The 21,016-nt window shown below is 41.6% G+C and overlaps 1 protein-coding gene across 2 annotated transcripts in view; it reads left to right on the top strand.

Moving 5' to 3' along the window:
- PALLD (palladin, cytoskeletal associated protein) overlaps positions 1–21,016 on the top strand; it is a 397,583-nt gene that overhangs the window by 351,682 nt on the left and 24,885 nt on the right. For both annotated transcript variants that reach the window (XM_047855047.1, XM_047855048.1), the window contains exons 10-12: positions 3,612–4,292; positions 15,091–15,226; positions 18,810–18,908. In XM_047855047.1, the coding sequence (XP_047711003.1) occupies positions 3,612–4,292; positions 15,091–15,226; positions 18,810–18,908 (916 nt within the window). The remainder of the gene's footprint in view (positions 1–3,611; positions 4,293–15,090; positions 15,227–18,809; positions 18,909–21,016) is intronic.

Genomic DNA, 21,016 nt, shown 5'->3' with positions numbered 1-21,016 from the left:
TCGCACTCTGTCTCTCTCTCTCAGAAATAAATAAATATAAAAAAATTTTAAATCTGTGTCTAAACCATTAGGATTGGGGGAAGGAGGCTCTTGATTTTCTATAATGCAGGAGGAGAATCCACTGAGTTAGTATTTACATATTCCCTTTCTGAGCTGCCCAGATCTTCTCATCTTTGCACCATTTCACCCTAAAGAGAATCAAGTTTGAGGTCAAATATTCTTAAATATATTCTTGAATATGTAAAACTTAAAACTTTGATGATTCAGATCTTTAAGGCCCTCATGCTGTGGTGACATAGAAGCATGAGGAGAGAAAGTTCTTAGAAGGGAACGATGACCACAGAATGTTTTAGTTTTTTTTAAATCACATTGGAAGTCGGGGTTCTTCCATGTTGACATGCCTGGTGCAGTTAAAGAAGCCAGACACAGACACAGATCTAACCTGGCTCTACAGGTTACTTGCTCTGTGACCTTGAGCAAGTTACCTGAAGTGTCCTCATTTGTAAATGGAGTGTGACAAGTGCATGACAAAAAGCCCAGCCCTCTCATTTCCTCAACTGTTTGACGCCTTTAGAATTGCAAGAGGGGTAAGAGTAGAGAATTTCTTAGGTTTTTTGAATGAGGGTTGTGGTACAGGAAGGGGAAAAAGGCTGGAGGCGGGGGAGGTGTTGGTTGATGGAGTAGTTGTGCAAAGCCAAACACTTTAATATGATGCTCAAAGTGCTGTCCTTGCGAGTAGGGCTTCCCAGAACTCTTTAAGCCTAACAGTTCAACCTTTACCCAGTATTTCCAAGAAGTTAAGTTTCATTTTCAGAAAAAAGCAGAAAAAAAATGGGGAAACCAGAAAAGTGATGACTTTTTATAGTATATCTTTTAAAGTAACTTCCAAAGGCTTTTCTGGAACCTCTCATTCCCTTTGTAACTTAATGAGGACGAAGAAAATGACTTAGAACTGTGTATTTCATCACCTCAGAGTCCAGGTTTTAGATCCATTTAACTCCAGTATTCTTTAAAATACGATGGGGGCGCCTGGGTGGCTCAGTCGGTTAGGCGTCCGACTTCAGCTCAGGTCACGATCTCACCGTCCGTGAGTTCGAGCCCCGCGTCGGGCTCTGGGCTGATGGCTCAGAGCCTGGAGCCTGTTTCCGATTCTGTGTCTCCCTCTCTCTCTGCCCCTCCCCCGTTCATGCTCTGTCTCTCTCTGTCTCAAAAATAAAAAATTAAAAAACGTTAAAAAAATAAAATAAAATAAAATACGATGATCTGCCAGAAATCAAGTCAGACACTTACTGATTCAGAATAACTATTTTACTTCCCTTCCCACCTCTCCAGTTCCCTGCATATTTTATTCTTCTTCCAGTGCAAAATGGAGTAGAAACCCTAGCGGAGTTCTTTGATGCAGCATCTGTCGGTAGCCAAATCACTGTAATGCCTGTTCATTTCTTGTGAAATGCTGTATTAATACTTTCTTGAACTGAGCTGTCTGAAAGCATGTCAGCAGCTTTAAGCCCACATGGGTTAACAAACTTGGTGGTTGTTTTAATGGCCGAATGAGTAGGCTTGACTCCAGGAGAGTTAGAATACAGTGGTGGTCTGGGCTTTCCTGCCCTGGCTTCTTTGAAGACTGGCTTCTCAGAGCCACTCCCTAATCTTGGGGCAGGGAGTCCTCACACTAGATATAGGGAACGATATGTTGTCTGTAGCAACCCTGCTGGAGCCACCACACGCAGTTATTTGCTGATGCCAGGCCAAGCTTAAAATACCTTAAAACACATCGGAGGCTCTGGCTGTGGTGAGCCCAGCTGGCCAGAGTAGGGGAGCAGTGCCTCTGAGGAGGGCCATGCGGATGACTCCCAGTTCAGATGCAGTCAGCCAAACGTTGAAGATGAACATTCGAGGACTAGGATGCACAAGTAGGAAATAAGAAGGTGATAGAACAGGCAGGGAGATCAGAAAGGAGATTTGGGGATTCAAGATGAGCACTAGATGATGGGGTTTAGAGCTGTTGGGTGGTTTTTTATGCATTCTATTCCTGGGCCAGTTCTAAGTACGTGAATGCAGGAACACATGTGCTGGACAGTGGACCCAAACCACACCGACATCTGGAACTCAGCATCTGGTGAATCCTAGCAGTGTCATGGCTTTAAAAACGCTCCAGTTAAAAATGCTTTTAAAACGCTCCAGTTAAGTTCCACAGGACTGACCCCACAAAGTTCTTTGGTGTTGAAATCTTTGATACTCTGCACAGATTAAACATATAGGACCATCCTTATACTTCATACACATACTAGACCCACCTAATATATACTTTTCAGTTCCCAGGAAAGTATTTCTTGCTCTCTTTGTGGATTTAAGTGTAATCAGTTTACTGGATAATTATAGAAGGGAATGGAAAACAAGGGAAGGATGTTCCTACATCTAATGATACTTGTTAACAGAGCTAAAATCCTTTTGGTTTTTTTTTACTGTCAGCAACTTCAATTCCTTTTATTGCTCTGAATCTCTAAAAGCTTGATTTTGAAAATTAAATAATTAAATTAACTCAATAATTTCATTATTTAATAACATTAAATTTTATTAAATTAATTAAACAATTAAATTGAGGGTTTTGTGTTTTAGTTTCAAAAGGTTTAAAGTTAAGAGCAAAGTTAGCTTTACGTATTCATGATTGTTTTATCTGGTTGTTACAGTGCCACCTTCTGTTGAAGTTTCTTTTGACAGCCATTGGTGCACTGAATTAAAAATGTCTTGGATGTAAAATTCAGCTAACTAGGGAAGCTTGAGTAAAAGAGAGTTGGATTTTAGCTAATTGTTAGCTGCTTACTAACTTCTTTTGTAAAATCTAAAATTCAGACTATCTCTTCTCGATGGAAAGTACTTGGGGAATTAAAACCGCATTATTTATTATTATTAATAATTATTGTAATTTACTCCTTATTGAACACTTGCATATTAAAGATAGGTGTCATTTGTGTATTTTAGACATGGCACAGAATATCGGTGTGTATTAAGGTTTGTATAAATAATTGGCAGTTCAGAGTCTAAAATTTTGGTGGTAGTAAATTTTGCATATGTCTTTGTAGGTAACAAATGCAGAAATTAAAGTGGAAATCACCATGTGGTATTTATTAAATGCAGAGTTGATAGCACTAAAATAGGCAAATTGGATGAAGCTAGGTCTTCCAAAAACAACTGAAATGTTTCTTTTAACTCTCTCATTATGACAGGATTTTCTTCCAGAAAATTGGCAAATGAGAGGACCGAGAACTCATGTCAGAAATTTTTCTCTTCATATTTCTGGTTCTGTTCAAATGAAATACGGCCCCTGGGAGTCAGACGTAAAATTTCCATCACTGAGATTTATTTGTAAACTGATTTGGATCATCTTGGGTAAAACTGCAATTAGACATTGAGATAACCGGTTACGCGTAGTTAATCTAGCGCTTTGTCCACAATCCATAACGGGCAACACACTTGAGGTGCCTAACTCCGACCGGGTGCGGTCTGGAGCTGCCAGACGCGGGGAGTTCCGTCCACACGTGATCCTCACTGCCTCGCACGAACGTTCCCCCAGTTCCCTCTCTGAAGGTGTCGCTTTTCTCTCCCCTCAGGGACCCTCTGAAAATCCAGCAACTGCAGAACCAGGTCCGGCTGGAGCAGGAGGCCAGCGCGCGGCACCCCCCGCCTGCCGGCGCCCCGCGCAGCGCGCCGCCCTCGCCGCCCTTCCCGCCGCCGCCCGCCTTCCCCGAGCTCGCGGCCTGCGCGTCGCCCGCCTCCCCGGAGCCCATGAGCACGCTCGCCTCCCGCTCCGCGCCCGCCATGCAGTCCTCCGGCTCCTTCAACTACGCGCGCCCCAAGCAGTTCATCGCGGCGCAGAACCTCGGCCCCGCGTCGGGCCACGGCACGCCGGCCTCCAGCCCCAGCTCCTCCAGCCTCCCGTCGCCCATGTCCCCGACCCTGAAGCAGTTCGGCCGCGCGCCCGCGCCGCCCTTCGCACAGCCCTTCGGGGGCGCCGAGGCCGAGGCCCCGTGGTGCCCGTCCTCGCCGTCGCCCCCGCCGCCGCCGCCCCCCGTCTTCAGCCCGACGACGGCCTTCCCGGTGCCCGACGTGTTCCCGCTGCCGCCGCCTCCGCCGCCGCTTCCCAGCCCGGGCCCGGCGTCCATGTGCGCCTCGCCCGCAGCCCGCTTCGGCCACAGCCAGACGCCCGCGGCCTTCCTCAGCGCCCTGCTGCCCTCGCAGCCTCCCCCGGTGGCCGTCAACGCCTTGGGCCTGCCCAAGGGCGTCACCCCCGCGTGAGTGACAGCCCCACGCCCCCGCTTGCCCCGCCCCCTGAGCTCGCGGGGCCGTGCCCCCTCATCCGCGATCCAGGGGTAGCCCTGGGCCTTTTTTACGAATTTCCATCCAGCCCGTGTTTAGCTTCTTACCACAGCAGCTTTACCAGACTCTTCTTGTTCAGCTCCCTTACCGTTGCCAAGTCAGTACTTTCTACTCTGCACTAAGCAATACAAGATTCTGCTCAGAAACTACCCAAAGTCTATGCGGTGCGCCTATGATTTTGACCGTAGTGGCGTTGGCTACTATATAGGACGTCGTGCTAAGCGATTCACGTATGTTACCTCATTTGATACACTCCTGAGAGGTGTCCTTGCCCCACTTAGGGCTGAGGATTCCAGTAATTAAAGAATTTGCGGGGCGCCTGGGTGGCTCAGTCGGTTAAGCGTCCGACTTCAGCCAGGTCACGATCTCGCGGTCCGTGAGTTCGAGCCCCGCATCAGGCTCTGGGCTGATGCCTCGGAGCCTGGAGCCTGTTTCCGATTCTGTGTCTCCCTCTCTCTCTGCCCCTCCCCCATTCATGCTCTGTCTCTCTCTGTCCCAAAAATAAATAAACGTTGAAAAAAAAAAATTAAAAAAAAAAAAAAAGAATTTGCTCAGGGGCACATTAGCCCCCGAACTGAGATTTGAGTTCATGTCTGTCTGACCTCAGATCCATGCACTAACCAACAAACTACCCAGATATTTGAGATCAGTATTAAAATAACCGTGGAGGGGGTGGGTTATTAAGTGTACGTTTCATGTTTTTGAATTATCTAAATTAACAGAATTAACAAGCCAGCCTTTACGTAGACGTAGTGATTGAGCGGAAGAGAGGAAAACGTGTACGTGTCTTTGTGTTACTGATGCACGTGAGTGAGGACGTGTGCGATGTAGTGAAGAAGTGACCGTGCCGGTTCTGTCCCTGACAGTGATCTCTATGTAAACTACATGGAACCTCCAGCTCAGTTTTTCTATTTGCAGATTATCTAAATACCTGTCTTCCCTTATGTCACAGTGATGTGGCAGCCATCTGAAATCTTTAAGTAGGAAATCCATGAGGATAAATAAGATAACATCTACAAGAGTACATTAAAGCCCTCAAAAGAAATATATAACGTAGGTGTTTAGCACATTCTGTCGATGACTCAAAGCTAGCACATGCTTATTTCACTGAAGAGTTCAACACAGGTACACGTCAGCAAAGGTCAAGACATTTCCCACATCTCTGAAATAAACTCAGATCCTACTTCAGATTCTCCCAGAATCCCAATATTGTCCAGAGAGAGAAGAAGGAAACCCTACTAAAGGGCAAAATGAGGGGCATCCCTTGGGTGGCTCAGTCGGTTAAGTGTTCCACTCTTGATTTCTGTTCAGGTCATAATCTCACGGCCATGAGATCGAGCCCTGCATTGGGCTCAACGCTGGGTGTGGAGCCTGCTTAAGATCCTCTCCCTCCCTCTCACTCTGCCCTTCCTCCCTTCATGCTTGCACCCAGTGTCTCAAAAAAAAAAAAAAAAAAAAAGAATGAGAAGACCTTAATTCAGGTTATTTTCATTGATATGAAAAAGTTTTCCATTCTCAGATATACTGACACCACCTTAGAGATGAGCATTGCTATGTTTGACTTTGACAAGGTGTATGAAGGAGCTTCAGGTAGCAATATCATGTTTTGATAAGCACTTTCTAAATGTCGATTATATGAATTCTATATTTGAAATCTGGCTTCTCAAATCTGTATTGGAAAAACCTCAGTCAAATGAATATGTAAATAGAATAAAGGAGGAGAGTTTGTATAGTAACGTTGTGATAATGGGCTTCTACTGAAAGTTGAATGAGTCAACTTGGCTGAGAAAACTTGCTTTTTCTCTCCTACTTTTTTGTTTTCTTTTATTTGGCTGCTAGGGAATGAAGTATTATCTTGCCACAAAGAAGCTCACTGTTGGATTCAAAAAGTGGTAATTTGTTGCAGGACACTGGTTTGTCCCTCTTACTAGGAAATGGTACCAAATCTTGCTTCCCAGGAAGATAAGTACTCATCTGTGTAATATTTCTCCTCAATGGTGTTGGGTGGTCATGCCTTTTATCATCGTAAATAGTCTTTTATCCTCTTAAGTAGAAATAATAGATTATTCTGATCTTTGAAATTCTCTTAAGAAGGTATGCAACTTCAAGAGCGTACCTCAAGTAATAGAAGCATTTGTTTATCAACATGTATCACAGTTATTAATTTTATGGAGTAAAATACTGTGTAATTGTTATCACTAAAAATTCTAGCAGCTCCTGCCATTCCTTAAAAATTAATGGAGAAGCCATGCTAATTTTGTGGATCCTATGGAAAACTGTACCCAAAGATAGACACTGTGACACCAAAGATAAGTGGCAGTAGCAGGCTACAGATTTTTAGCTCTGTGCTGCTCCAGTAAGCCCTTATTATACGGTTACCCTTTGATCTTCAAGGAATTTTTCCTTTTGCTAATAGATCATACATATCTGAAGAATTCACTCTTCTGATTCAATATATGTGACTTTTGGCACATATTTTTTCCTCTAGTATTTTGTGGGATCCCTCATTTGTATTCTGAATTAAAAATGAAAAGGTAGTTGGGGCGTCTGGGTGGCCCGATCAGTTAAGCGTCCAACTTCAGCTCAGGTCATGATCTCACGCTTCGTGAGTTCGAGCCCCTCATCGGGCTCTGTGCTGACAGCTCAGAGCCTGGAGCCTGCTTTGGATTCTGTGTCTCCCTCTCTCTCTCTGCCTCTCCCCTGCTCACGCTCTGTCTCTCTCTCTCCCTCCCTCTCTCTCAAAAATAAATAAAAATTAAACTATTTTGTTTTTAAAATGAAAAGTTAGCTTTTATCCTTCACAATAATCCAAATGATTTGCCCAAGACCGAATTTCTGACCTCTTTGAACTTGTAAGAACTGGCCAACTGTTGTCAAATGAATCTTTTAAATGACTTTCACTTATACTTCACTGGGAATTTGTGATTATGATAGCAAATTCAGTTCTGCTTATATGTATGGTTTCTCAAGTTGAATGGTTTTGCCATATTTATCAAGCGCCGGTAAGTAGGTTGATTATACATGATTCAGTAAGCAGAAATACTGTATTTTTTCTTTGCCCTCCTTGTTTTACCAAAATCTTACATACAAATATCACTTATCTTAGTTTTCTTAATCATCAGTTGCATACTAGTTGTTTTATTCTGTTTGTTTAGCAGTGTCTTTGTTTTAATTCGCGAAAGATCATGCACTAAGGTTTTAAATAGTCTGTGGAGATAAGGTTCTGTTTCTCACATGTCTGGGTAGCACAGGTCAAGTCAGGAAACAAAGGCCTTGGATGCCAGTGATAGACCACAAGGTCAAGAAGGCCGGTGACAGTGGGCTGCGGTCAGACTCGCAACAACAGTATTTGGTTGTTGGCTGATTGTGGTTTGGGAACTTCTGCACGTCCAATTCCCCTGGTGCCTTCCTTTCTTCAAACAGCTTCATTCTTCCCGAGGGTTACTGGGGTCACCAGCAGCTTCTCAAAGCTGTTGACAGACACAAATGTTAAGTTGACTAAATCTTTCAGATGGAGGCAATGAGGAGAAAAGATGCCTTAGAAAGAAGCCTGTTTGCACTTTGATAAAAATTGGTGTATTCTGTTCCCCTCTCAGTCGCTGATAGTTCGTTTTACAGCTTCCACTGCTGTAAGCCTGTTCCTTGACACAGTAAATCAGCCCTGCAAAATGGTGGCAATCCCGAGGATTCAGGAACGCCACCTAGGAATAGTGCAGCAGGTCTGTCTCTGCTGGTCTCTGAGTGGCTGTACCAAGTCTCGTGGTGAAGCAGGTCAGAACTGTCCCCGAGAACGAGACTGGTGCTTGTTGGCACTGCATTTTTTGCCCATCTTCACATTCCTACAATGTGTTCTCATAAGGGAGTGCCATATAGCCACAGTGCTACAATGTCTCCTACTCTTAATTTCTTCCTTTGTATAAGGAGGCCTTTGGTTTGAAGTGATACCCCATGTTTGTCCAGAGTTAAATCATGTGTCAATAAGAGCTTTTATATACGTGTATTAATGAGAGCTTTTATTCTGTAGGCGCCCAGCTCTTTACAGACATTATCTCATTGTCCTTCTCCTTCACCCTGATTTATAAGAAACAGGTAGGTGGGGACACTATCATCACTCTACATGCAAGGTGAGGGCACCAAGAGGTGAAGCGATTCCCCAGGGTTCTGGAATAAGCCTAAGCAAAGAGGGAGTGACTTAACCTTGGCTGTATTGCCCAGGTTGATCTCAGTTAAGTCTGATGTCTGCTATTTCTTGATTAAACGGCTGCAGACCAACAAAACAAAATCCCCTAAGTCTTAAGAAACAGTTTGTAAAGATTTATTTGTGTTTTAGGCAGTTTTGAAGTCAAGATAGTGGTTAGATAGTAACTAACAGAAAAGACAGAAGCTGCATTGGACTCTGCAGACATCATCTCATTCTTGTCTTTCTCCCCCCTTGCAGGAAACAGGTAGGTGGGGGTAGGTGGGGGCCTTGTCGCTCCCCATCAGAGGTAGAGGCCCAAAGGGGTTGAGGACCTTCCCAGGGTCTCATTATTGGGTTCATTAATGTCTAGTATCCTAGAGGATTGCACAGAAAGTTGCATCCAATTCTGAGCAAGTATTTGCTAGCAAATGAGTAGGCAAGTTTTCGGGGTCTGCTGTGACTGATGATGATCTGCTGAAATGTCTGCCCCAGGAACAGGTCAGAATCAGACCTGCTCATCTCAGATGGCTCTGTACCAAGTAGGTATAGTGAACACACATGTGTGAGTATATCCTTTAAAGAACCCAAAAGGTAACGTGAAGAGAACTTAATATTTTTATAAAGTCACCTAATTTTCCTTTAAGAGCTCAATTTATCCATTTGTACTCTAACAGCTTGGGCTTTGTCATAGAATTTAGTAAGAAAATAGAATTGATATACAAAAATGCAGTTTGGGTATCTTGGGCTCTTTCATATATTAATTCACATATTACATTCGTGGATATGAGGGATACCTAAATGCCAACATGTTAATGATTTTGCTTCCTCTGAAATGTTGTGGAGTTTAGTTATTATTAGATATCACTGAATATGAGAAGAGGAGAATAAGAGGACTTTCAGAAGTTGTATCAAGGGCAGGATGCTTTCAAGATTTTTCAGTAGCCAAGAAGAAAAGAAAAAGAAAGAAAACCTCCCAGGATTTGGTGGTGTTTGAATCTGGAAGATTTTACCTTCCAGATGCATGTGTGTGTGCTTGAGAAGTTCTTACCCCCAACCACATGAATATTATTTTAAAATGTTAAGTGACTTACTGTTTAAGCTAGAGTAAACAGATCAGTAGTATTTTTTGCACAGTTGGGCTGAATTGTGTATACACTGAAGTATTTATATTTCGTGTGGGAGGCTTGCATGAATTGTTTACTGGTTAAGATTTGCTTCTGAGGATGAGTTTTTGTGAAGAGTTGTGGTTTTAGTAACAGTTTACTTTGAATAAGCATTTAAGCAATTTCATTTTTAATTGTACAAACCATCATGAAAGGAGATCACCTCTTTGTCATCAAATTCTCTTGTTAAAATTTCCTAATGAGTTGTTGCTCTTCATTTATCAAAAGCGGTGCCACTGGGGAGAACCAGCCACACCCATCTTTCATTAGGCTCCAACAAAGAATTCGTCTTACAGGAAAACAAACTCAGTTGCCGAAGCTCTGCCTCAAAAACTTACAACTATTTTTCTTTTCTACTGTAACATTATATAGGAACCCTTAACTCTGTGCTCAGTTTTTAACACAGTTGCTTGAAGTGTTTTCTGAATTATGTCAGCCCAAATGAGATACTCTCTGAAAAAAAAAAGGTTCCATATTAAAACAAGGGTGAGAAATATTGTGTCCTACCCCTCTTTTCTCAGGGTTCACAATGCCCTGTTGACCTTGCCACGCTCATTCAGGCCCTGAGACCTTTGCACTGCCTTGCTCTCCCTCTAGTCTTCACTCTGTCACTTGGGCCTCGATGGCTCTGTCATCTCCTCTGACCTGTGATTGACTGCACTGTGTAATACAGTCATCCACTCACACTCCCGTCCTTTCATGGCACTTACCACCTCCTGCTATGCCCTTCCTTTCACTCTTCTATTTCCTTTCTCTCTCTGCCATCCCCACCATAGAATATAATTTTTCTGAGTTCAGTCCCTTAGTTTTACAGGAAAATAAACATGGTATTGCTAGCACTCAGAACACAGCTGAACACTGAAAAGCCAATCAATAAAGGTTATTTGCACCTTTTTGGAAGTTGGTCAAGAGTTCTTGGCATCTTTTTAAACTCCTTTATGTCTTTCATTCCGTTCTCCTTGGCCAGTTTCATCTCTGTGATTCAGTTCCATACTGGGTAGTTTCTGTTGGCCTCTCCAGAGCCCCTCTTAGTATGCCAGGCACAATCTAAATACTCAATATGTATTAGTTCATGTCATTTTCCTAATAACCCTATAGGTACATGCTATTAATACCCACATTTTACACTTTACAGTGGATGAAACTGAGGCACATAGACATAAGTAACTAGCCCAAGCCCCAGTGTTTTAGGGAGTAAAAAATAAGAGATTGTCCCTTCTACACCTTTAGTCATGCTGATTCAGAATTCCTTCCTCTCCCCCCCCCCCCCCTCCCCACCTGTCTACATCCTTATGATGGTTCAAGATCCTGGATACTGCCTCTTTCACAGAGCCTCTGCAGTCAGTCTAGCCAGCGTTCTTTCCTACTTTTTTTACTCCTATTGCTCCTAGAATCACCATGACATAGTTTGTTCCTTAATTTATTCTCCAACTTATCAGCCCCTTGAGATCAAAGGCCACCCATTAGGATTTGGCTATCTTCTTGTCACGTAGTGTTGGGACTACAGTGATGTAGCTTTTGTTTTATTATTTTTCGTTTTTATGTATAGAACTTCTACTGCCTAGAATTCCAAGATGTCATCAGGTGACACAATTGCTTGTCTTACAAACCAACTGTTGAATTTCGGGCTTAACAGAACTCATATTGATGCTTGCCTAGCATTGTGCCTTGCTGTATACTCAGTAAATATTTGTCAGTGACTGTTAGACATTTAAAAATCTTTTAGTTGATTGATTTGATTTCAGTGTTAATTGTTCAGAACCAAGAAATTATGTGTACCTTAAATTCTGTGAGTCAAAGAAAATGTCTTTAAAATGGCGGGGAATAGAGATGAAGCAAATGCTCTTCTAATGCTTGTGATCTTGATACATTTAGGGAATCACCTTGTTAAGAGAAATATAGAATGGCCAGGGTTTTTATTTGGGTCAAAGAGTAATTTTAATTGTACTCTTTGAAACCGTAAAATACCTGGGTGGCAGGGATCCAAACCAAGGTGAATGGCTTCTCTATGAAATGTCCTAGGGCAGGTGTTCTCAGGTCCCTTAAAGAGTCAAAGATACTGAGAACTGCTTTTTAAGCAACAGGACTTATTCTGTTGTGAATAGACAGGTGTTTACTTGTCCAAGGGGACTTGGGGCTGTCTTTTACAAAAGCAGTTCCCTGTTTATATTGTTTAGATGATCTGTTCTGCCCTTGATAGCCGCCCTTTGCCCCTTTCTTTCTTATTGGTGCAAGGAACATGGCTCTCAGTGTATTCTGCCTGCAGAAACACAGTGAAGCTTCTGTCATCAGAGGCTGCTCATCATCACGGAGTTGTGCAACTCATTTATGTTGTCAAGTGTAAAATAATGGGAACCTGTGTGTTCCCAATAATAAGTGATATAACACAGAGCTAGCTTTAATGTTGCCTTTCAGGTGACTTCAAAACCTACCTCTTCCAGTTCTCAGATGTAAGGCTTTAGTCAAAAGCAGTGTAGAACTTTTTTTCCCCCAAAACTATGTAATTTGTATTTGTTCTGAGCCTAACTTATTTACATGTGGTTTGATTATATGGATGGCTTTGGCATAATTTTTCTTGCCTGAGAAGGGAAGAGAGAGGTCAGAAGTGAAGATAGTGCATCCATTCACTAATTCCATGAATGTTATTTGAGGATCTGCTGTTTGGCAGGCATTGTCATGGACAAAAGAGGCATGGTGAGAGAGGGACAATTTAAAAAGAACGTACATTAATAAACTTTGATAGGTGCTATGAAGAAAACAAACATGTTACAATACAACATGGGTAGACTGGGTCAGGGTCCTCCTTTCCAAGGAGACAAAAAACTGAAGCCTGAAGGCTGATGACACCGTCTTGAGAAAAAAAGGAAGCGAGAAAGGCTCCAGTTCAGGGAAGCTGGCAATGAATGTGTGCACATTTTTGTTAACCGATTATATGGTCCTAAAAATTAAGGTTAAAAATCACTATTTCTATGGCTCTTGTTGTTAATATGTCACAGCTTCACTGCCCAGCTCCTTAAAATTCAAGATCAACTCCCAGTGAGTAAGATACAACGAAGTTTGACCTCGTTCTTGATATTCAAACACAGGATATCACAGTATTTTCTTTAATACCAATGTTTAACACCCTCCCACTTGAACTTTGGGGCAAGTGACTAGAAAGAAAGGACCTGGAAAAGCTGTCAGGGTAGTTTCTGTTATAGGTATCAGAAGATTAAATGCACATGGTTTATTGATTTACATAACTAGTATGGAGTCAGGCAGTTCCACGGTGGGTTAAGGGCTCCAGGGTCTCTGTCCTTCCAGACGGTCATCATTAGCCCCTTGTGGTCAGCATGGCTGCAGCAGTTTTGCGCATTTCCTTTTGACATAATGGCAGCCATTGAAAGAAGAGGCGTATTCCTGTGTGCTTCTTTTTAGAGATGAGAAATTTTTAGCTAGAGCACCTCCCCCTCTCCCACCCTCATTTCTCCAATCTCACTGGCCAGGGCTCCATCACAGGTCTCTGGCTACACTAATCACCATTCAGGAGATTGGGACCACTCAAATTAACTTAGATCACTCACCCCTGAGTTTGGGGAGGTGGTCACCTTGGGGAGGTGGTCACACTGAGGGGTGAACACCCAGCAAAATCAGGGGAAGCTCTGCAAGGAAACAAAGGGGAATAGACCAGAGGAGCCCAGGCCTCAGGGCTCAGAGTATTACTGATGAGGGCCGAGTACACAGCTGTTATAGGATGCTTATGCTTTCTCTTGCATATTTAGTGATTGGCTGTTCCCAGCATTTGGGGGTGAAATGGTGAGAAGCAGAGGGTTTGGTGAACTTCAGTGTTAAATGACATTCGCAGCCTTACTAGTGCTTTCTACCATATCAGTAAGGTGGTATCAGGCACAGGATGCCTTGACTCATTTGCAGTAAACCTTTTTTTTTAACTTAGAAATGTCTTATCATAAAACATATAAGCTAAATGAGGAAGCGTATACAATGTATATATATAGTCTAAAAGAATAATAATAAAAGTCATACCTGTTTCTAGTATCTTTGAAGGTTCCCCACATGACCCTCCCCAGTCGTATTCACAACTATCCCTAGAAGGTAACACTACCCTGAATTTCAGAGTTAATCCTTCTCTTGTCTTAATGGTTTATATATGTGTGTTTCCCTAAGTTTATATCTCAAACTTTTTTATGAATCAGAATCACCTGGAGGGCTTTAAGACACAGACTGCTGGACCCTAACCCCAAGGTTTCTGACTCAGCAAGTGTGGAGTGACTCCAAAAATCTGCATTTCTAACAGTTTCTCAGGTGACGCGGAAGCTGCTGGCCAGGGACCACCCTTTGAGAACCCCTACCTTGGCAGAAGACTGCTTAGCTTTTTGCCTGTTTATAATTGGAAGCATATTTTATGTATTCTTCAACTTGGCTTTGTTTTAGCTTAGCATTATGTTTTTGAGATTCATCTTTGGTGATAGGGTAGCTATGAGTCATTCGTTTTCACTATTATATAGTATTCTCTTTCTGTTGCATCTTTACTCACAGCCCTGTGAGGGCAAAGGAAGAGAAGTGGGAAGCAAATTGCTTACAGCACCAACAAAAGCAATAGCACACCCATCAAGCATCCAGCCCCAGCGACCCCTGGCTCACGTGTTCCGACGTTGTTGCTGCCCTTGGAAAGAAACATTCTGAGGTGTCACCTGAGAGCCCTAGGCTCTCCAGGGGGTTTAGGAGGCTTGGGGAGTACCCTGCAGAGCGGGGCCTGCAGACCTTCCAGGGCCCATTAGTATAAAATAGACCTTTTATAACACTGACCTCCTCTAATCAAATCAGGATAGAAGGGAAGGTAACAAACGATATTTGCTTAGAATGAGCTAGACACTTTGTTGAATAAGTTGATTACAAAGGATCAGAAGGACTGAACTTCTGAAAGTATGAAAGAAATATGTTCTCTTTGAACTCTTCTCAACAGCCCTATATGGCATATATTTTTATATTTGTTTATAAAACATGTTAAGAAACTAATCCAAAGTCACAAACCTAATACAAGGCAGAGCCAGATTTTAAACCTGTGATTACAAATCGTTGTCTTTTCACTTTACATTGCTGCCTCCCTGGGACTGAAACACAGGCCTGCCCTATCCTTGGCATGTATCTGACCACCTGAGACACACTCCCTAAGGCATTTCCACTTTCTCTGAAAGCTGGTTCCAATTAGTGTTACCTGAACACTGCAAGCAGCTTTCATGGTTCCTTCCATAATTAGTTGGAATAGATGTAACATTAGAAAAGAGTGGGATACATTGATACATTGTACTCTCTTTGTTGAACTTGAATGCCTGACAACTGACCATATTGTCTTGTGCTTTTGTCCTACAGGGGATTTCCAAAGAAAGTCAATAGAACCGCTAGAATAGCTTCTGATGAGGAGATTCAAGGCACAAAGGATGCTGTCATTCAAGACCTGGAACGAAAACTTCGCTTCAAGGAGGACCTCCTGAACAATGGCCAGCCGGTATGGAGAGACAGATTTGGGGCTTGTACTTGGAATATTAGCTACCCACATCAGAGAGCTCTTCCCTGACTTAGGTTCTTGCAATCTGTCCATGAAATGATTTCAATACCCCTAAACCTCAGTGTTCTTCTTAGCATTATGGCCTGAATCTGGGGGAAAGGGAGGAAAGTAGAAAGGCTTCCCTCTACTCAGCCTTCACTGTTTCCTCCTATTCATGAAAAACATTCTGGGAGTGAAGATAGCAAGTTGGAGATAAAGAGGAAAGGCTGATTTTAAGGTGGGGAGTAAAACAAAGGAGGAATTGCAACATTACAAAGAAAAAGGAACAGACCTGGGCTGGGTAGGAGGGGGAAGGCATGCTCTGGAATGATTTGTATCTACCAAAAGGAGAATCTGGATTCTAAGACATGTACTGCTTCTACAGAAAAACTATCTTCACTAAGGAAACGACCCCTGAAGTCCAGGACTGTCCTACTAGACCATAAATAGATAATGATTCAGTAATGAAGGAGTAATGCTTGTTCTACAATATTGTTCTAGTTTGTCAAAGCCAGACAACTAAACTCAAGAAAAAAAAAAAAAAAAAAAGAATTACATTTTAAGGGGGCAGAATTGTAGAGCAGGTTTAGTATAGTATCTGTATGGTAGATTTGGGGCACCTGGGTGGCTCAGTCAGTTAAGCATTCGACTTCTGGTCATGATCTCACAGCTCATGAGTTTGAGCCCTGTGTCAGGCTCTATGCTTACAGCTCAGAACCTGGAGCCTGCTTCCGGATTCTGTGTCTCCTCTCTCTGCCCCACCCCCACTCATGCTCTTTCTCTGTCTCTCAAAAATGAATAAACATTAAAAAAAATTAAAGATAGATAGATAGATCGATAGATAATTCCTCCATTGGACTTAAATGTTTCCTCATCAGTTGTTTTTTTTTTTTTGTTTTTTATTGACCCTCCTCTTACCACATCCAGGTTATTTTTAAGGGGACAGGAAGAACAAGTCTCGCAAATAAGATTTCCCAGGTGAAGGAAAGGAGCCTTTTGTGGCTTTATTTTGGAATTGCCACTGGAAAAATTTGCCTGGCTCTTAAGTAGAAGAAAAGGGCCTCTTTGTATAAAATATCCCTCTCAGATACCTTTTTCAGAGTAGAAAGCTCTCTATGTTAAATATGTTTTCCAGGAATTTTAATTATCTCACATTGATAAATAAAAATGTGAGAACAGACCATGTTTGATTAGAAAGGTGGAGGATGGAGGAGGGGTGCTGAATGCTGCTTTTAATTATTAGGGCATCCTAATCTGAGTTCAGGAAGATTAAAATTCTAATGAGATCTTGTGTTAGTCATTCATTTCATTGAGAATAGAAGACTTTCACAAAGGGGAAATATTTTTTCCCTGAAATAAGTAATTGCATGTGTAAATACACATACGCAGGAAGCTTTCCCTGCTCCGTCAATGAAAGCCTTTGAAAGATTAAAGCAAATACTTACGGAAACTTATTCAAGCCAGGTAAAGGCATTTCTCCAGTTTTTTGGGTTTTTCTGGACCTTTGTTTAAATATTCCTTATGGGCTAAGATTCTCTTGGTTAAAGAGTCTTAAGACTTCTATAGGCTGTGATATCATACTGTGTATATTATGTTATATATATTTATTTGTTTAGCAGTGAATGACATTCACAAGTTCCAGGTGAACTAGCCATATAGCCTAGTGGTTTAGAAACAAAACTGAAGTAAATCTGGCTTTTAATGGTAGCAAGTACATTGTGGGAAAGGAGTTAGTATCAATAATTGATATTTCTGCTTATAAGAAACAGAGTGGAAAATATTCCACTCCTACCTTTGATATTGCTACAGCTCTCCATGAAAACATTAGAGGCATTTAAGAGAGCAGGTATTTAAAACTCCTTTTGAAAACTTGAATTCAATGATTCTTTAACAGATGTGAGAAAATTAATTTAAATAATAACATAGTGGCCTGAGACAGCCCATGCACGAAACACCTGCCTCTACCTCTTCTTGTCTTCTGCCTCTTCTTCAGTAAATGAAATAATTTGAACTTCGGGACTGTTTGTCATTTGGCACTGACTTGTTTCACTTCCCGGTTTCAGCTGGGACTAGAACCAGCAATTACTGGAAACTGTAAATTTATTCAACATATTTTCCTGATTAGAGAGTTTCCAATAGAATTTGCATCGATGTTCAGAAGTTTGGAAGCTTACTGAAATAACTTGTCTATTTTTTCTTTTAAGATTCCGTCTTACTAATTCTCTCTTTTGAATAAAACACTTGTTTGTAAAATGCCCTTCATGGGACAGAGGGTCTCTGAAAGTTCCTCCTAGAACTGTCAATTCTAAGGTTTTTTAGGACCAACACTCAAAAGCAGGAAACAGCCCACTGGACAGAACAAACACGTTGGCATAAGAACGGCCCCGCAAATATGTTTTGGCCGGATCCAGAGCACTGGCTGCTAGACGTGAAAACTTTACCACTTTCTCTGCCTGATGGGCAAGCAATCTGCATCTGAGTAGAATCTCGAATTGTGGAGATTAGCTTTGGCAAGTGTCCCTCACAGTCCTTTTGCTAATTCAGCCATGTGCAGTCATTCTCTGTGGACTATTATATTTGCCTACCTTCACCTGCCACACAGACAGCCTGGGAAGTGCCTTTAGAGGTGAGAACCCCGAAACAGAGAGGATCATCACTGCCAGCTGGTCTAAAATTCCTTATCAGAGGCTTGGAGTTGACCAGGCTGTTTTGAAGCTGTGGATGGTTATGAAAATAACCTTTCCTTAAAAAAATACTTTGCTATTTGAATATCTCTTTTTTCTATATATTTACCATTAAAGATTGGTATATGACACATATTTCCTATGTGGTTTCTGCCTTGTTTGCTTATTATATTCACCTTAAATTTGTGCTGTATCAGTCAGTGGCTCTCAAGATTAGTTACCTCATATCCCAACACTATATTAAGCCACAAAGACCAGAAGGAGAGGTGACAGACTGAACAACTGAAGGAAGGGAAAGAAAGAGACTCCTTTTATATATAGGTATCTGAAGGTTGAGGGGAAAATAGTTACAGAAAATATCAAAACTCATTTTTTAAGATTCTTTTTCAGGGTGCCTGGGTGGCTTAGTCAGTTAAGCTCTGACTCTTGATTTCAGCTCAGGTCATGATCCCATGCTTTGTGGTTTCATGCCCCATGTCGGGCTCTGCGCTACTCACAGCATGGAACCTGCTTGGGATTCTGTCTCTCCCTCTCTCTGCCCCTCCCCTGCTCACATTTGCTCTCTCTCTCTCAAAATAAATAGATAAACTTTAAAAAGTGTTTGGGGCATGTGGGTGGCTTAGTGGGTTAAGCCTCCAACTTGGTTCAGGTCATAATCTCATGGTTCATGAGTTTGAGCCCCACGTTGGGCTCAGTGCTGAAAGCTCTGGAGCCTGGAGCCTGCTTCAGATTCGGTCTCTCTGTCTCTCTGTCTCTCTCAATTCAGTTTAAAAAAAATGAATAAATAAAATTCTTTTTCATCAGGCAGTATATAATTATGACTTTTCTAATTTTGTCTTTTTTTGACTTACTTTGTTTAGAGGTTAACATATGAAGAAAGAATGGCTCGTCGATTACTAGGTGCTGACAGTGCAACTGTTTTTAATATTCAGGAGCCAGAAGAGGAAACAGCTAATCAGGTACTGTGTTCATCTGGACTTTTTTTTTTTTTTACGTTTATTCATTTTTGAAAGACAGCACAAGCAGGGGTGGGGCAGAGAAAGAGGGGGACACAGAGTCCGAAGCAGGCTCCAGGCTCTGAGCTGTCAGCACAGAGCCCGACGCGGGGCTCGAGCGCACGAAACGTGAGATCATGACCTGAGCTGAAGTCGGACACTTAACCAACTGAGCCACCCAGGCACCCCCATCTGGACTTTTTAGAAAAATAATAATTATTCTGTTCCCTCTCCCCATAGTCTTCATGGCCACTATTCTTGGGGCCAATTCTGTAGGAAGTAGAGGGCAAGTCAAAGAAAAGCAGTATTAACATCATCAATCAAGATCATAGCTAATATTTATTGAGCACATACCATGTGCCAAACAGTGTGTTAAGTGACTGCTAGAGTTACTGCAGTCAGTGATAACTGTTCTTTTTATCTTCCTGTTGATCACTTTATTCTCCCTTCAAGTATCTTTCTGTTTTTGCTGTCCTGTGCTTTCATGCAAAATCCTTTTGTGTGGAGAAACATATTTCACTGAAATTATTTGAAACAGCCGGTGAATATTTAGTCAAAGTAAACTATTTATTTATAGAAAAATTATGTCTTTATTTTCCTTCACATATACATTTATACGTCACTAATCAGCAGAAAACCTAAAATGCTATTTTTGTTCCCCCCAAAAAAGTCACTGCATGGATTTGATGTAAGCTGTTTTATAATCTGCACTGTTTCTGCTTGGAGTTTCCAAATGTAGTCTCAAGATTAAAGAAGGCTTTTTAAAACCTGTTTAAATGATCAAGTCAACTCTTACAGATGTTAAAAAATGGATCTGCCTTTAATATCTGAAGATTTTTCTGTGTTAAATATTGCTACTGCAAAAATTTCACTTAAAACTAGATATCTTGCTAGATTCTTATTTCTGTCACTAGTCTTCACTTCTTTTTTTCTACCATTACAGGAAATTGGGTCTCCTCATGCTTCTGTAGGGAGTCCTCTGGATGGTCAAAAGGTTAATAAGCTTTTCACCTTTCTTCTCCTTCTGCTCTTTCACTGTATCTGTTATCTTGTGTTCTTTGTTTGCCTGCGTATCTATCTTTCCTGCCACATATTAATTGGAAATACTATGACCAGTGTCTAAGATCAGATGAACAAAATTACTGCAGTGTGATTTTTGTCATACATTTACGAACTTGAATTTGCTTCTGTCACTAGTGGACACTCTGAACTGTGAATTGTTTCTCATTTGTTGTACCTTTCTAGGGATAAACGTGCCCATTCTTAAACTGATTCATTTGATAGTAATTAAAACAACTCATTTGCAGTTTTATTCATACTGTTGTATTTCTTCTCTCAAGAAGAGACAAACTTTTTTTTAAAGGTTGAGTAACTTCTTTAAGGAAAACCTAGCTGAAACATCTTTTATTTATAATTAAATAGAGAGTATTTTCTAATGGGCTGCCTTGTGTTCACTGTGCTTTGTAAGCAAGAGAACTGTAGGGTCCACCTTGATCACCACAGGATGTTGATGGGTACTTTGTTTTTGTCTTTTTAATCACAGTTTTGACTAGACTGCCAATCCCATTTTTCTTTGAAACATTGGTGGAGAATAGTTCCTAATAGCTGCACAGCTGAGGAGGAGTTCAGAGGCTTTGTGGCTGAGGACTGTTATGAGTGAAAAGAAATGCCATTTTTCCCATTATTCATTTGATAAAATGCTATGTAATATTGCAGCTGCTGGCCACATGTACTGTTACCCTTCTGAAGAGCTGCACCCACCCACCCACCCCCCCCCCCCGCATCAGCTTTTACTCTACAGAAAGAAATCAGTGTTCCATCAGGTTTTATTCTTATGAACAGTTTGAGAATATAAAGCTGTTGCCTTTTTCTTTATTTCCCCCTATCCCCCAAGAGACAAGAGAAAGAAATTCATCTTCATAGTTTTTTGGGGGAGGAGGATGATAAGACTTGAAGACAATCTGAAATATCATATATACTTACTTCCAGATGTTTTTTGTTTTATATGGGACTGAGTTGGGCTCAGACTTGTTTTTAAGCTCCATGGTAAAAATATCACTGTCTTCTGAGTG

The sequence above is a fragment of the Prionailurus viverrinus genome, chromosome B1 (assembly GCF_022837055.1).
Source record: "Prionailurus viverrinus isolate Anna chromosome B1, UM_Priviv_1.0, whole genome shotgun sequence".
Taxonomy (NCBI): Eukaryota; Metazoa; Chordata; class Mammalia; order Carnivora; family Felidae; genus Prionailurus; species Prionailurus viverrinus.
Note: the sequence above shows the minus strand (reverse complement) of the source record. Positions and strands in the feature narration are given on the sequence as shown.